This window comes from Odocoileus virginianus, unplaced genomic scaffold, assembly GCF_023699985.2.
Source record: "Odocoileus virginianus isolate 20LAN1187 ecotype Illinois unplaced genomic scaffold, Ovbor_1.2 Unplaced_Contig_14, whole genome shotgun sequence".
Lineage (NCBI taxonomy): Eukaryota > Metazoa > Chordata > Mammalia > Artiodactyla > Cervidae > Odocoileus > Odocoileus virginianus.
Genome location: NW_027224331.1, coordinates 1,937,501 through 1,952,578, shown reverse-complemented (window position 1 = coordinate 1,952,578; position 15,078 = coordinate 1,937,501). Strand labels below are relative to the sequence as shown.

At 64.9% G+C, this 15,078-nt stretch overlaps 1 protein-coding gene and 1 non-coding gene across 2 annotated transcripts; one reads left to right on the top strand and one right to left on the bottom strand.

The window, feature by feature from the left end:
- The first annotated feature begins 1,063 nt into the window (after positions 1 to 1,063).
- Positions 1,064 to 14,446, top strand: LOC139033983 (basic proline-rich protein-like). Its single transcript, XM_070464081.1, has 7 exons — positions 1,064 to 1,188; positions 1,282 to 1,308; positions 1,600 to 2,250; positions 4,627 to 4,900; positions 7,594 to 8,046; positions 10,799 to 11,371; positions 13,988 to 14,446. Exons 1-7 carry the CDS (start codon positions 1,064 to 1,066, stop codon positions 14,444 to 14,446), a joined length of 2,562 nt encoding a protein of 853 aa, XP_070320182.1.
- Positions 1,401 to 1,519, bottom strand: LOC139033991 (5S ribosomal RNA). The gene has a single exon (XR_011486468.1). It is a non-coding gene; the product is annotated as a 5S ribosomal RNA (ribosomal RNA).
- Positions 14,447 to 15,078: the final 632 nt, after the last annotated feature.

Below are 15,078 nucleotides of genomic sequence, written 5' to 3'. Positions count from 1 at the left end.
AAGGAAAGTAGGACCCGGTTTTGTGGATTCTGGAGTCAAGGATTAAAAAGTGGACGTTATAGGGTTTTTAAAACCATTGCTGTCACTGCCCACTCACAAACTGCCTCTAAATTTAACCCTCTGCCTACCTGCTCGTCTCTCAGAAGGCTGTGACTGCCTTGCTGCTGCTTCTCCGCCTAAGAACCCACAATGAGATATTAACTTTCTGCCCAGAATCAAGATCCTTCATACTCTGCCTCTGTGTGCATGCTTGTGTGCCACGTTGCTTCAGTCCTGTCTGACTGTTTGTGACCCCATGGGCTGTAGCCCGCCAGGCTCCTCTTACTGTAGGATCCTCTAGGCAAGCATACTGAAGTAGGTTGTCATGTCGTCCTCCAGGGGATCTTCCCAAGCCAGGTATCAAACCCACATCTCCTTCATCCCCTGCATTGGCAGACAGGTTCTTTACTGCTAGCACCACCTGGGAAGCCCCTTCTGGCCCTACATCTCCTTAATTTATAACTAAACTCTGTTCTAGGCAACGCAGTTTCCCGCACTGTGATCCAACACCACACACACACACACACACACAGAGACAGAGAGAGGGAGACACAGCGACTGACGGACAGAAAACGGGAGGCGCACACGGGACAGAGGATGGCATCCGATCCGAGACAGACACAGTGGCACAGTCCCTGACCCACCTCAGAGAGAGGCCCGTCGGAAGAAGCAGCTTCCCCAAGGGAAGGGGCGTCAGCCTTGGGCCCGGGGGCCCCAGCTGGACGCGGTGCCCTGGGGCTGGCAGAGCCCCGTGGGGTCCCCAAGACCGTCTTGGCAGCCGAGGTCTCAAAGGTCCGGGGGGATACCCAGAAGGGAGGGCCGAGGGTGTGGAGGCCGTGGGTTGGGAAGCCTGTGTGGTCCTCTTGCTGTTTCTCTCTCCCTCCTTCTCCATCTCCCTTCCCTGTGGTTTCTGGCTCCTGACCTGTCTCGGCGGCGGGGTGGGTGTGTGGGTGTGTGGGTGTGTGTGTGTGTGTGTGGGTGTGTGTGTGAGCCCGCGGGAGAGCACGCGCTGTCGCGTGAGAGGATGGCACTAGGGTTGCGGGTGGGGCTGGGGCGTGGGGCAGCCCCAGACGGAGACCGGAAGGTCATCTGGTTCTTTGGAAGCCGAAAGCGGAGGGGCTCTCGGGCCGCGCGGAGGCAGCCCAGAGGGTCTGCGGCGGGCGTTTGCGTGTCCCTCCCACCTCCACCTCGACCGACACCCCCCCTTCCCCCCCGCCCCCCCCCCCCCCCCCCCCCCGGCAGGCGACCGACGGCTGTGAGCTCGGTGGGGTGAGAGGGGCCAGGGGCAGGTGGCGCTTGCGGTGCAGGCCACGCCGGGGGTGGGGAGGGGGCGGGGGCTCTAAAGGAGAGGGGAGGCAAAAAGCCTACAGCACCCGGTATTCCCAGGCGGTCTCCCATCCAAGTACTAACCAGGCCCGACCCTGCTTAGCTTCCGAGATCAGACGAGATCGGGCGCGTTCAGGGTGGTATGGCCGTAGACGGAGGCGGCTGCCTCCAGCCGCCCTAAGAGCCCTGCGCCGCGCCTCCCTTTCGCTGTCACCTGCCTGCCGGTCCGGCCAGCCGGCCGCACCTCTCCACGGGCCGCGCGCTCTACCTGAGCCGGACGACCCGCGACCGGACTCCGGCCGGCCGACGCCGCCCCGGCCCCGCACACCGTCACCCCCTGCCAGCACCCGCCTGGCCCTCCGGCTCCCGGGACCCCCCAGGGCCAGGTTGCCCCGGAGGTCTCTGGCTTCCGGGCCCGCCGCTGCCCGCCGCCCGCGGGCCTCTGAGCCTCCTGCGGGCCTCTGAGCCTCCTCTGGGCCCCCTGCGCAGCCCAGCCGGGGCCCTGAGCGCCCATCCTGCCCGGCACCTGCCCGGGGCCCAAACCCACCGGGAGCCACCAGCGCGGTTCCACACCACTAGACAGACAGAGACAGAGAGAGGGAGACACAGGATGACGGACAAAAAAACGGGGGCGACAGGGACGAGGAATATCCGAGGGACAGAACAGTGGCCAGTCCCTGCCCCAATCAGAGGAGGCCCGTCGGAAGAAGCGTTCCAAGGGAGGGGCTCACCCTTTGGGCCCCGGGGGCCCCCGCTGGACCTTTTGCCCTGGGCTGGAGAGCCCCGTGGGGTCCCCAAGACCGTTTTGGGCACCCGAGGTCTCAAAGGTCCCCTTGGCTTGGTCCCTAAGGCAAAAAAACCCAGCCCCCCCCCCAAAAGGCCGAGGTGAGTGTGTGAGAGAGGGGGGGTGGTTTTTGTGGTTGTGTGTGTGTGTGTGTGTGTGTGTTGGTGGGGTGTGCCCGTGGGCAAGGGTGTGGGGGGGCCCACTGGGGCCGGGGGGGATCCCCAGAATGGGGGGGGGGAAAGGGTGTGGAGCGGGGGGGGTTGAAAATTTCTGGGGGGCAAGCTTCGGACGGTATCTGTCTCGTGCAATCCAAATGGGGATGGCCCTGGCCCTTTTGGGGAAAAAACCCAGGTCTGCGTTGGGAGTCGGGGCCCCGGGTCATCCCCCCGAGAGGGGCTTCCCCGTGGCGATCCAAAAGGGGCACGCTGTACCCCCCATGCCCAGTGACGGGCTGGCCGGGCCGGCGGCCCAAACCCCCTGTTGGCTGGAAGATGGGGGGTTTGGGGGCTTGGGGGTCTATCTTTTTTTTATTCCAATGGTGTGCCTTCCAAATTTTACGGGTTGATGATAGGAGAATTCTGATGACAAAGTTCCTTGCTTTTCAGGGACCCTTTGTTGCAAAACCCTTTTCCCCTTTGAAAGGGAAGGAAACCTTGTCTGCACAGGCACTAAGCCTTGGAAAGGCAATAGAAAATTGTCCTCACAGTGGAAAGCACCAACCCTTTTGTTGTCTTCAAGGCTTCCTAAATACGTGCAAAGTAGGCCCCGGGTTTTTGTGGGTTTCGGGAGTAAAGGGATTTTAACAAGGGACTTTTATATTTTTTTAAAACCATTGCGTCATCCCCATTTCAAAACTGCCTCTAAATTTTAAACCCCTCTGCCTTACCTGCTCGTTTCAGAAGCTGTGACTGCCTTCTGCTGCTTCTCGCCTAAGAACCACAATGAATATTAACTTTTCCCAAATCAAGATCCTTCTCTCTGCCTCTGTGCATGCTTTGGTCCCACTTTGCTTCAGTCCTGTTGACTGTTTGTGCCCCCATGGGCTGTAGCCCGCAGGTCCTCTTACTGTAGGATCCTCTGGGCAAGCAACTGAAGTAGGTTGTCATGCGTCCTCCAGGGGATCTTCCCAAGCCAGGTATCAAACCCACATCTCCTTCATCCCCTGCATTGGCAGACAGGTTCTTTACTACTGCGCCACCTGGGAAGCCCCTTTGGCCCTACATTCCTTAATTTATAACAAAACTCTGTTCTAGGCAACGCAGTTTCCGCACTGTTCCAACCCCACACACCCAACACCAACAAAACAAAAGGAGGGGGGGAAACACAGGAGAGGACAAAAAAAGGGAGGCGCCCCAGGGAAGAGATGGCACCCGACCCGAGAAAACAGGGGACGCCCCTGACCCCCCTCAAGAGGGGCCCCGGGGGAAAAAGAAGCAGCTTCCCCCAAGGGAAAAGGGGCGTCAGCCTTGGCCCGGGGGGCCCCAGCTGGAGCGGTGCCCGGGGGTGGAAAGGCCCCGTGGGTTCCCCAAAAGGGTTTGGCACCCAAAGGTCTCAAAGGCCCGGGGGGGATACCCAGAAGGGAGGGGCCGGGGGTTGGGAGGCCGTGGGTTGGGAACCGTTGGTCCTCTTGCTGTTTCCTCCCCCTCTTTCTCCATCTCCCCCCCTGGGGTTTTTCTGGCCCGACCTTTTCCGGGGGCGGGTGGGGTTTTGTGGGGGGGTGTGGGTGTGTGGGTGTGTGTGTGACCCCGCGGGGGAGAGCACGCGCTGGGGGCGTGAGAGGATGGGCCCCCCCCCTTCCCCCCCCACCCCCCCCCCCCCCCCCCCCCGGCCCGCCCCGGGCCCGGGGGGGGATCCAAGGGTTGGGACGCCTCTGCTGCTGCGAGGGCCGCGGGTGGAAGGCAGGCGACCGACGGCTGTGGCTCGGGGGGGTTGAGAGGGGCCCAGGGCGGGGGGTTTGGGGGGCCCCCCGGGGGGGGACCCAGGGGGTGGGGAGGGGGCGGGGGCTCTAAAGGAGAGGGGGGGAAAAAAAGCCTACAGCCCCCGGTATTCCCCGGGGGGTCCCCCATCAAGTATAACCAGGCCCACCTGCTTAGCCCCGGGAATCAGCGAGATCGGGCGCGTTCAGGGTGGTAGGGCCCGTAGCGGAGGGGCTGCCCGGGGGCCGCCCAAAGGGCCCGCGCCGCGCCTCCCTTTCGCTGTCACCTCCCTGCCGGCCCCGGCCACCCGGCCCCACCTTCCAGGGGGGCCGCGCGCTCTCCCTGACGGACGACCCGGACGGAAACTCCGGCCGGCGACCCCGCCCCGGCCCGCACCCTCACCCCCTGCCAGCCCCCCGCCTGGCCCCGGCCCCGGCCCCCCCAGGGCCGGGTTGCCCCGGAGGTCTCTGGTTGGGGGCCCCCGCCGCTCCCCGCCCCCCGGGCCTCTGAGGCCCCTCCCCTGGGGGCCCTCGAGCCCCCTCTGGGCCCCCTGGCGCCCAGGGGGGCCCTGAGCCCCCACCTCCCCGGCACCTGCCGGGCCCCCAAAAACCCCCCGGACCCAGCAGGCGGTCGACGGGAGCGGTCACCCCCGCCCTTCGCCCTATCGGGGCCCCCCATTTCCCCCCACGCCGCCCGCCCAGACGGGGCCTTTCCCGCAGAGAGAGGGGCGACAGCAGGCAACGGACAGACCACAGACACTCGCACGCCCCACCCAAGTGGGGACAAGGGGGCCGGGGGAAAGCTCGTAGCCAGAGCCAGACCCCCCAGAAACCCTGTGAGAGCCGGGCCAGGGGGAAGGGCGGGAGGCCGGGGGTAGGAGACACAGAGGCAAAACGGACGGGGGTTCAAGCAGATCGAAAAACGGCGAGGGGAGATGCAGGGGGACGACAACGGGCGCGCGGCGCGCGGGGACACCACCACTCAGACAGACGGAGACAAGAGGGGGAAACAGGATGCGGAAGAAAAGGGGGGCCACACGGGGAGGTGGCATCCGACCCGAGACAGACACAGTGGCACAGCCCCTGACCCCCCTCAGAGAGAGGCCCGTCAAAAAGAAGCATTCCCCAAGGGAGGGGGCGTCACCCTTGGGGGCCCGGGGGGGCCCCAGCTGGAGCGGTCCCCTGGGGGCAGACCCCCGTGGGGCCCCCAAGACCGTCTTGGCACCCGAGGTCTAAAAGCCCCCCTTTGGCTTGGCTACCAAAAGGCAAGAACCACCCCCCCCAAAAAGGCCAGGGGGTGGTGTGTGAGAGAGGGGGGTGTGTGTTTTTTGGTGTGTGTGTGTTGTTGGTGTTATGTGTGGGAGTGTGTCGTGGGCAAGGGTGTGGGGGGCCCGGGGTCCGGGGGGGGATACCCAAAGGGAGGGGAAGGGTGTGGAGCTGGGGGGTTGAATCATGGGGGGTCCAAGATGGGGGACGGTCATCTTCTCGTGCAACCCAAATGCGGAGGGCCCTCGGCCCCTTTTTGGGAGGCACCCAGGTTGGTGGGGTGGGGCCCGGATCCCCCCGAGGGGGGCTGTGGCCGTGGGACCAAAAGTGGGCACCTGACCGCATGCCCAGCTGATGGCGGGCCGGCCGGGCGGGCCCAAAGGCCTGTTGGCTGGAAGATGGGCTACGGCTTGAGGGCGTTGGGTATATCTGTTTTTTTTCCAATGGTGTGCCTCACCCAAATTTTACTTGGTTATGATAGAAATCTCTGGGGGACAATAGTTCCTTGTTTTTTCATGGATCCCTTTTTTAAACCTTTCCCCTTTAAAAGGGGAAAGGCCCTATGTCTGCACAGGCACAAAGCTTTTGGAAAGGCAATAGCAATTCCCGCCCCCACTAGCCGGGGAAGCACCAAGCCCTTGTTGTTTAAAGTTTCCTAAAATTTACGTGAAAGTAGGACCGGTTTTGTGGTTTCTGGAGTCAAGGAGTTAACAAGTGGCGTTATATGGTTTTAACCATTGCTGCATGCCCATACAAATGCCTCTAAATTTAACCCTTCCCTTCCCTTGTCGTCTTCAGAAGGGCTGTGATCCTTGCTGCTGTTCCGCAAAGAACCCACAATGAATATTAACTTTCTGCCAAAAATTCAAATCCTTCATACTCTGCCTTTGTGCAGCTTGTGTCCCACGTTGCTTCAGCCCTTTTGACGTTTGTGACCCCATGGCTGTAGCCCCCCAGGCTCCTTTACTGTGGCCTCTGGCAAGATATAAGTGGGTTTGTATGTCGTCCCCCGGGGGATTTCCCAAGCCAGGTATCAAACCCACATCTCCTTACCCCCCGGCATTGGGGGGACGGTTCTTTATGCAGCACCACCTGGGAACCCCTTTGGCCCTACTCCCCTTTTTTTTTTTAAAACCTAAACTCTGTTTGGGCAACGCAGTTTCCCGCATGTATCCCAACCCCACACACACACAACAAAGAGACGGGAAGGGGGGGAACAGCGACTGGGGGGACAAAAAAAGGGAGGGCCGGAAGGGGATGGCACCCGATCCGAAGACACAGTGGCACAGTCCTGACCCCCAGAGAGGGGCCCCGCGGAAAAGCAGCTTCCCAAGGGAGGGGGGCGTCACCCTTTGGGCCCGGGGGCCCCAGCTGGGAACCGGGGGCCCCCTGGGGGCTGGCAGACCCCCGTGGGGTCCCCAAGCCCTCTGGCAGCCGGGGTCTCAAAGGTGGGGGGGGATACCAGAAGGGAGGGGGGGGTGTGGAGGGGTGGGTTGGGAAAACCCTGTGGGGCCTCTGCTGTTTCTTTTCCCCTCCTTCCCCATCTCTTCCCCGGGGTTTCGGTTGCCCTGTCTGGGCGGCGGGGGGTGGGTGGGGGGTTGGGGGTGTGTGGGTGTGTGTTGTGTGTGTGGGTTTGTGTTCCCCCGGGGAGAGCAGCCCCTGTGCTGAAGGATGGAATGGGGTTGGGGGTGGGGTTGGGGCTGGGGACCCCCAACGGAGCCCGGAAGGTATCGGGTTTCTTTGGAAGCCGAAAGCGGGAGGGGTTCTCGGGCCGGGGGGGCACCCCAAAGGGGTCGGCGGCCGGGGCCGTTTGCGTTCCCTCCCCCTCCACCTCGAGACCCCCCCTTCCCCCCCCCCCCCCCCCCCCCCCCCCCCCGGGCCCGCCGGGGCCCCGGGGACCCAAAGGGGTTGGGGCCCTCTCTGCCTGGGGGGGCCCCGCGGGCGGGAAAGGAGGGAGACGGCTTGGGGCTCGGGGGGGGGTAAAGAGGGGCCAGGGCGGTGGCGCTTGGGGTGCACCCACCCGGGGGGGGGGGGGAGGGGGGGCGGGGCTCAAAAGGAAAGAGGGGAGGCAAAAAACCTACGCACCCGGTTTTTCCAGGCGGTCCCCATCCAAGTAAACCGGGCCCGACCCTGCTTGCTTCGAGATCAGACGAGATGGGGGCGCGTTCAGGGTGGATGGGTAAGGAGGCGGTGCCCCCAGGCCCCCAAAAGAGCCCTGCCCCGGGCCCCCTCCCTTTCGCTGTCACCTGCCTGCGGTGGCCAGCCCCCCGCACCCCCCAGGGCCGCGCCTCTACCTGAGCGGACACCCGCAAACCGGACTCCGGCCCCGACGCCCCCCCGGGCCCCGCACACCTCACCCCTCCCGCACCCCCTGGCCCCCCGGGCCCCCGGGACCCCCAGGGCCGGTTGCCGGAGGTCTCTGTTTCCCGGGCCCCCCGTGCCGCCCCCCGGGGGCCCTCTGAGCCCCCTGCGGGCCTTGAGCCCCTCGGGGCCCTCCTCGCAGCCCACCCGGGGCCCTACGCCCCTTTTGCCCGGCACTCCCCGGGGCCCAAACCCACCGGGAGCCGCAGCGGGTCGAGGGGGAGCGCTCGCCCCCGCCCCCCTTCCCCCTATCGAGGCCCCCCCCCCCCACGCGCCCCCCCACCAGGACCTTTTCCGACAGAGAGAGGGCGCGGCGGCACACGGAAGAACACAGCACTCGCAGCCCCCACGCCAAGTGAGAAAACCCGGCCCGGCGCAGCTGTAGCCAGAGCCAGAGCCCCAGCAACCTGTGGGGCGGGGCCAGAGGAAGGGAGGGGAGGGCCCCGGGTGTCCGGAGACACAGGGCAGAACGAGCGGAGGTTCAGAGAAGATCGAAGAAGACGGCGAGAGGGGATGCAGGGGACAACAGACGGGGCGCGCCGGGGAGACCCCCACACACTCAGCAGACAGAAAGAGAGGGGAGACACAGCGCGACGGCAAAAACGGGAGCGCAAGGGAAGAGGATGGCATGATCCGAGCAGACACGTGGCCAGCCCCCTGCCCACTCAGAGGGGGGCCCGTCGGAAAAAGAAGCAGCTTCCCCAAGGGGGGGGGGGCGTCAGCCTTTGGGCCCGGGGGGGCCCCAGCTGGCGGGGTGCCCTGGGGCTGGCGGGCCCCCGTGGGGTCCCCAAGCCCGTCTTGGCAGCCAGGCTAAAGGCCCCCCCTTGGGCTTGGCTACCTAAGGAAAAAAAACCCCCCCCGCCCAAAGGCCGGGGAGGGTGAGGTGTGGAGGGGGGGGGTGGTTTGTGGTGTTGTGGTGGGTGTGTTTGTGTGGGTGTGAGTTTTGGTCGGGGCAAGGGTGGGGGCGGGCCATGGGTCCCGGGGGGGGGTTACCCAGAATGGGGGGAAGGGTGTGGGCGGGGGGTTTGCATTCATGTGGGGTCCGCAAGGGAAAACGGTCATTCGTCTCGTGAAACCCGAATGCGGACTGGCCTCCCGGGCCTCTTGGAGGCACCCGGGTTGGTTGGAGTCGGGGCCCCGGTCATCCCCCCGCAGAGGGGTGTGGGTGGCGACCCAAAAAAGTGGGCCTTACCCCATCCCCAGTGACGGGCTGGCCGGGGCCGGCTGGCCAAAGGCCCTGTTGGTGAAGGGGCTAGGCTTGAGGGCGTTGGGTCAAAACTGTTTTTTTTCCAAGGGTGTCCTCATCCTTTAATGTTATTTGGGTTGATAAATGGGAGAATCTCGTAAAAGTTCCTTTTGTTTTTCATGATCCCTTTTGTTGCAGAACCTTTCCCCTTAAAAAGGAAAGGCACCTATGTCTGCACAGGCATAAGCTCTTGGAAAGGCAATAGAATTTCCCTCCCCCCACAGTGGGAAAACCCCAAGCCCCCTTTTTTGTCTTCAAGTGTTCCCTATAATAGTGAAAAGTGGGACCGGTTTTGGGGATTCTGGAGTCAAGGAGTTAAAAGTGGCGTTATATGGTTTTAAAACCATTGCTGTCATGCCCACTACAAATCCCTCTAAATTTAAACCCCCTTCCTTACCTCTGTCTCTCAGAAGGCTGTGATGCCTTGCTGCTGCTTCTCCCCTAAAAACCAAAAATGAGATTTTTAACTTTTCCCCCAAAATCAAGATCCTTCATCTCTGCCTTGTGGATGCTTGTGTCCCCGTTGCTTCAGTCCTGTTTTGACTGTTTTGCCCCAGGGCTGTAGCCCGCCAGGCCCCTCTTACTGTGGGACCCTTAGCAAGATACTGAAGTGGGTTGATGTCGCCCTGGGGGGATCTCCCACCGTATCAAACCAATCCCCTTCATCCCTGCATTGGCGACGGTTTTTTCTGCTAGCCCCACCGGGGAAGCCCCTTCTGGCCCTAATCTCCAAATTTAAACAAAAACTCTGTTTAGGCAACGCATTTTTCCCCGCATGTGACCCAAACCACCCCCCACACACACAACCAAGAAAGGAGGGGAGACACAGCGACTGAGGACGGGAAAAGGGAGGCCAAACGGGCGGGAGGATGGCACGATCCGGGGAAGACACATTTGGCACAGCCCCTGACCCCCTCAGAGAGAGGCCAAAGAAGAGCTTCCCCAAGGGAGGGGGTCACCCTTGGGGCCCCGGGGGCCCCAGCTGGCGCGGTGCCCTGGGGGGCAGACCCCCGGGGGGTTTCCCCAAGGGTTTTGGCACCCGAGGTCTCAAAGGCCCGGGGGGATACCCAAGGGGGGGAAAGGCCCCGGGGGGTGTGGAGGGCCGTGGGTTGGGAAACCCTGGTGGCCCTCTTGCTGTTTCTCTCCCCCTTCTTTCCACCCCCTTTCCCCTGTGGTTTCTGGCTCCTGCCCTGTCTGGGCGGGGGGGGTGGGTGTGTGGGTGTGTGGGGTGGTTGTGTGTTGTGGGGTGTGGGGTTTGTGAGCCCGCGGGGGGGGGAGCACGCGTGTCGCGTGAGAGGATGGCACTGGGGTTTTGCGGGTGGGGGGGGCGTGGGGGGGCCCAGACGGAGACGGAAGGGTCACTGGTTCTTTGGCAGCCGAAAGCGGCGGGGCTCTCGGGCCGCGCGGTGGCAGCCCAGTGGGTCTGCGGGCGGGGGTTTGCGTGTCCCTCCCACCTCCACCTCGACCGACACCCCCCTTCCCCCCCCCCCCCCCCCCCCCCCCCCCCCCGGCCCCGCCCGGGGCCCGCGGGGATCCCAGGGGGGTTGGGACGCCTCTGCTGCCTGCGAGGGCCCGCGGGCTGGAAGGCAGGCGACGCCCCTTGTGAGCTCGGTGGGGTGAGAGGGGCCCAAAGGGAGGTGGCGCTTGCGGTGAGGCCCCCGGGGTGGGGGGGGGGGGGGGGGGCTCTAAAGGGAGAGGGGAGGCAAAAACCCTACAGAAACCCGGTTTTCCCCAGGCGGTCTCCCATCCAAGTACAAACCCGGGCCCCCGACCCTGCTTAGCTTCCGAAAATCAGGAGATCGGGGCGCGTGGGTGGTAGGGCCCGGGTTTAGAGGGAGGCGGTCCCCCGGGCCCCCCTAAGACCCTGCGCCCGCCTCCCTTCGTGTCCCCTCCCTGCCGGCCCGGGCCCACCCGGCCGCCCCTCCCACGGGCCGCGCGCTTCCCTGAGCCGGACGACCCGCCCCCCGGCCCCGGGCCGGCCGACGCCCCCCCGGCCCCGCACCCCTCCCCCCCTGCCAGCACCCGCCTGGCCCCCCGGCTCCGGGACCCCCCGGGCAGGTTGCCCGGAGGTCTCTGGTTCCCGCCCCCGGCGCCCCCGCCCCGGGGGCCTCTGGCTCCTGGGGGCCCGACCTCCTGGGGGCTCCTGCCAGCCCAGGGGGCCCCCCCCCCCCCCCCCCCCCCCCCCACCCCCCCACCCCCCGGCCCCTGCCCGGGCCCAAACCCCGGGGACCGCAGGCGGTCGACGGGAGCGGTCACCCCCGCCCTTCGCCCTATCGAGGCCCCTTGCCCCCACGCCCCCCCCCCCCAGCACAGGACCTTCCCTGCAGAGCAGACGGGCGCAGGCAGGACAGGACAGACACACAGAATCGCAGCCCCCACCCCAAGTGAGAAAGCCGGCGGGAAAGCTCGCACCCAGAGCCAGCCCCCAGAACCTGTGAGGGGCCCGGGGCCCAGGGGAAAGGGACGGAGGCCGGGTGTCAGGACACAGGGCAGAACGAGAGGAGGTTCAGAGACGATCAAAGAAGACGGCGAGAGGGAGATGCGGGGCCCGGAAAACGGGCCGGCGCGCCCCAGACACCAACATCAGCAGACAGAGACAGAGAGGGGGAGAACAGCGATGCGGACAGAAAAACGGGGGCGAACGGGACGAGGAGGACCCGATCCGAGACAGACACGTGTCACAGTCCCGACCCCCCCTCAGAGGAGGCCCTGGGAAGAAACCCTTTCCCCAAGGGAGGGGGCGTCACCCTTGGCCCGGGGCCCCCCCCAGGGGACGCGGGGCCCTGGGGTGGCAGACCCCCGGGGTCCCAAGCCCGTTTTGGGACGAGGTCTAAAGGCCCCCTTTGGGTTTGGCTACTAAGCAAAGAACCCACCCCCGCCCAAAGGCCAGGGGGTGAGGTGTGGGGGAGAGGGGGGTGTGTGTGGGGGTTTTGTGTGTGTGTGTGGTGTGTTTGGGGGTTTGTGTAGGTTGTCGTGGGAAAGGGTTGTGGGCGGGCCCACTGGGGTCCGGGGGGATACCAGAAGGGAGGGGGGGTTTTTGTGGAGCGGGGGGGGTTTCATATCATGTGGGGTCCAAGCATAGGGGGGCGTTATCTCGTCTCGTGATCCGAATGGGGGGGGGCCCCTCCGGCCTTTTTGGAGGACCCAGGTCTGGTTGGGGATTCCCCCCGGTATCCTCCCGGGGGGCTGGGGGGGATCAAAAGTGGGCCGCGCACCCCTGCCCAGCGACTGGCGGGCCCGGGGGCGGGCCCAAAGCCCTTTTGGGCTGGAAAGATGGGCTACGGTTGAGGGGTTCGGGTCATATCTGTTTTTTTCCAATGGTGTCCCTTTCCAAATGTTACTTGGTTGTGATAGGAGAATTTTTGATGACAATAGTTCCTGCTTTTCAGGGGGATCCCTTTTGTTGAAAAACCTTTCCTTAAAAGGGAAGGCATATGTCTGACGGCCTAAGCTTTTGGAAAGGCAAAGCAATTCCGTTCCTCACTACTGGTAAGCCCCAAGCCCTTGTTTTTCAGTGTTTCCTATAATACGTGCAAAGTGGCCCGGGGGTTTTGTGGATTCGGAGTCAAGGGTTAACAAGTGGACGTTATAGGGTTTTTAAACCATTGCGTCATGCCCACCCCCAAATCTCTAAATTTAACCCTTGCCTTACCGTGTCCCAAAAGGCTGTACTGCTTGCTGGTTTTCTCCGCCTAAAAAACCCAATGAGTTTAAACTTTTGCCCAAATCAAGACCCTTCATCTTTTCCCTCGGGTTTGCATGCTTGTGTGCCACGTTGCTTCAGTCCTGTCTGACTTTTTTGTGACCCATGGGCTGTAGCCCGCCAACCTCTTTACTGTGGGACCTCTGGGCAATACAAGTAGGTTGTCATGTCGTCTCCAGGGGATTTTCCCCAAGCGGGTATCAAACCCACATCTCCTTCACCCCCTGCATTGGGCAAAAGGGTTTCTTTTGCAACCCCCGGGAACCCCCTTCTGGCCCCTACATCTCCTTAATTTAACTAAACTCTGTTTAGGCAACGCAGTTTCCGCACTGTGATCCAACACCACACACACACACACAACACAAACAGAAAAGAGGGGACACAGCGACTGGGACAGAAAAGGGAGGGCACACGGAAGAGGAAAGGAATCCGACCCGAGACAGAACAGTGGCCACCCCCGACCCACCTCAAAGAGGCAGGCGGAAAAGCATTTCCCCCCAAGGGAAGGGGCGTCAGCCTTGGGCCCGGGGGCCCCCAGCGGGACGCGGTGCCCTGGGGGGGCAGACCCCCGTGGGTTCCCCAAGAGGGTCTTGGCAGCCGAGTCTCAAAGGTCCGGGGGATACCCAGAAGGGGGGGCCGGGGTGTGGGGCCCGTGGGTTGGGAACCTGTGTGGTCCCTTGCTGTTTCTCTCCCTCTTTCCCTCTCCCCCCCCTTGGTTTTGGGCTCTGACTTCTCGGCGGCGGGGGGGGTGTTTGGGGTGGTGGGTGTGTGGGTGTGTGTGTGAGCCGGGGGAGAGACGCGCTTGCGTGGAGGATGGAAATAGGGTTGCGGGTGGGGTGGGGCGTGGGGAAGGCCAGAGGGCCCGGAAGGTCATCGGTTCTTTGGAAGCCGAAAGGGGAGGGGCTTCGGGCCGGGCGGAGGGGGGCCCAGAGGGTCGCGGCGGCGTTTTGCGTGTCCCTCCCACCACCACCTCGACCGACACCCCCCCCCCCCCCCCCCCCCCCCCCCCCCCCCCGGCCCCCCGGGCCGCGGGGATCCAAGGGTTGGGGGACCCCTCTGTCCCTGCGAGGGCCGCGGGGGGAAGGGCAGGCGCCCGACGGCGTGAGTCGGGGGGGGTGAGAGGCCAGGGCGGTTTGGCGTTTGGGGTGGGGCCCCCCGGGGCCGGGGGGGGGGGGGGGAGGGGGGCGGGGGCTCAAAAGGAGAGGGGAGGCAAAAAGCCTACAGCCCCCGGTTTTCCCCAGGCGGTTCCCCCACCCAATTTATAACCAGGCCCGACCCTGTTAGCTTCCGAGATCAGAGAGATCGGGCGTTCAGGGGGGATGGCCGTAACGGAGCGGCTGCCTCCAGCGCCCTAAACCCCTGCGCCGCGCCCCCCTTTCGCTGTCCCTGCCTCCGGCCGGCCACCGGCCCGAAACCTCCCCAGGGGCCCGCGCGTTACTGAGCGGCGACCCCGAGGGGACTCGGGGGCCGACGCCCCCCCGGGCCCGCACACCTCACCCCTCCCAGCACCCCCCCGGGCCCCCCGGCTCCCGGGGCCCCCCCGGGGCCAGTTCCCCGGGAGGCTCTGGTTTCCGGGCCCCGCCGGGGCCCCCCGCCCGGGGGCCTCTGACCCCGGGGGGGCCCTCTGACCCTCCCTGGGCCTCCTGCGACCCCAGGGGGCCCCTAGCGCCCATCCTCCCCGGACCTCCCCGGGGGCCCAAACCCACCGGGGGACCCAGCAGCGCGGGTCGACGGGAGCCGTCACCCCCCCCCTTCGCCCTATCGAGGCCCACTTCCCCCCAGCGCCCCCCAGCACAGGATTTCTGAAGAGCAGACGGGCGACAGGCGGCACAGGGAAACCACAGACACCGCACGCACCCACCCCAAAGGAGACAACCGGCCGGCGCAAGCTCGTCACCCGAGCCAGACCCCCAGCAACCTGTGAGAGGCGGGGCCAGAGGGGGGACGGGAGGCCGGGTGTCAGGAGACACAGGGGGCAAAACGGACGGAGGTTAGAGACAGCTCAAGAAGCGGCGGAGGGAGATGCAGGGGAAGACAGAGGGTCGCGCGCGCCCCCAGACACCCAAACCAAAGACAGAGACAGGAGGGGGAGACACAGCGACTGACGGAAGAAAACGGGAGGCGACAGGGGAAACAGGGTGGCATCCATCCGAGACGACACAGTGGAATCCTGCCCCCCTCAAAGGGGCCCGTCGAAGAAGCAGTTTCCCCCAAGGGAGGGGGCGCCCCTTGGGCCCGGGGGGCCCCCAGGGGGACGGGGGTGCCCCGGGGGGGGGCAGAGCCCCGTGGGGCCCCCAGACCGTTTGGCAGCGGGTCTAAAAGGTCCCTTCGGTTTGGCTCCCAAAGGCAAAAACCCCCAGCCCGCCCAAAGGGCCCAGAGGGGGAGGTTTTGGGAGGAGAGGGGTGTGTTGTGTGTGTGTGTGTGTGTGTGTGTGGGT

Coding starts and splice junctions, on each gene's coding strand:
- LOC139033983 (XM_070464081.1), top strand. CDS start 1,064: ATGGCACTAGGGTTGCGGGTGGGGCTGGGGCGTGGGGCAGCCCCAGAC. Junction 2,251..4,626: donor CCCCCCCCCAAAAGGCCGAG/GTGAGTGTGTGA, acceptor CCTGGCGCCCAG/GGGGGCCCTGAGCCCCCACC. Junction 8,047..10,798: donor ACTCGCAGCCCCCACGCCAA/GTGAGAAAACCC, acceptor GGCCCCCCTAAG/ACCCTGCGCCCGCCTCCCTT.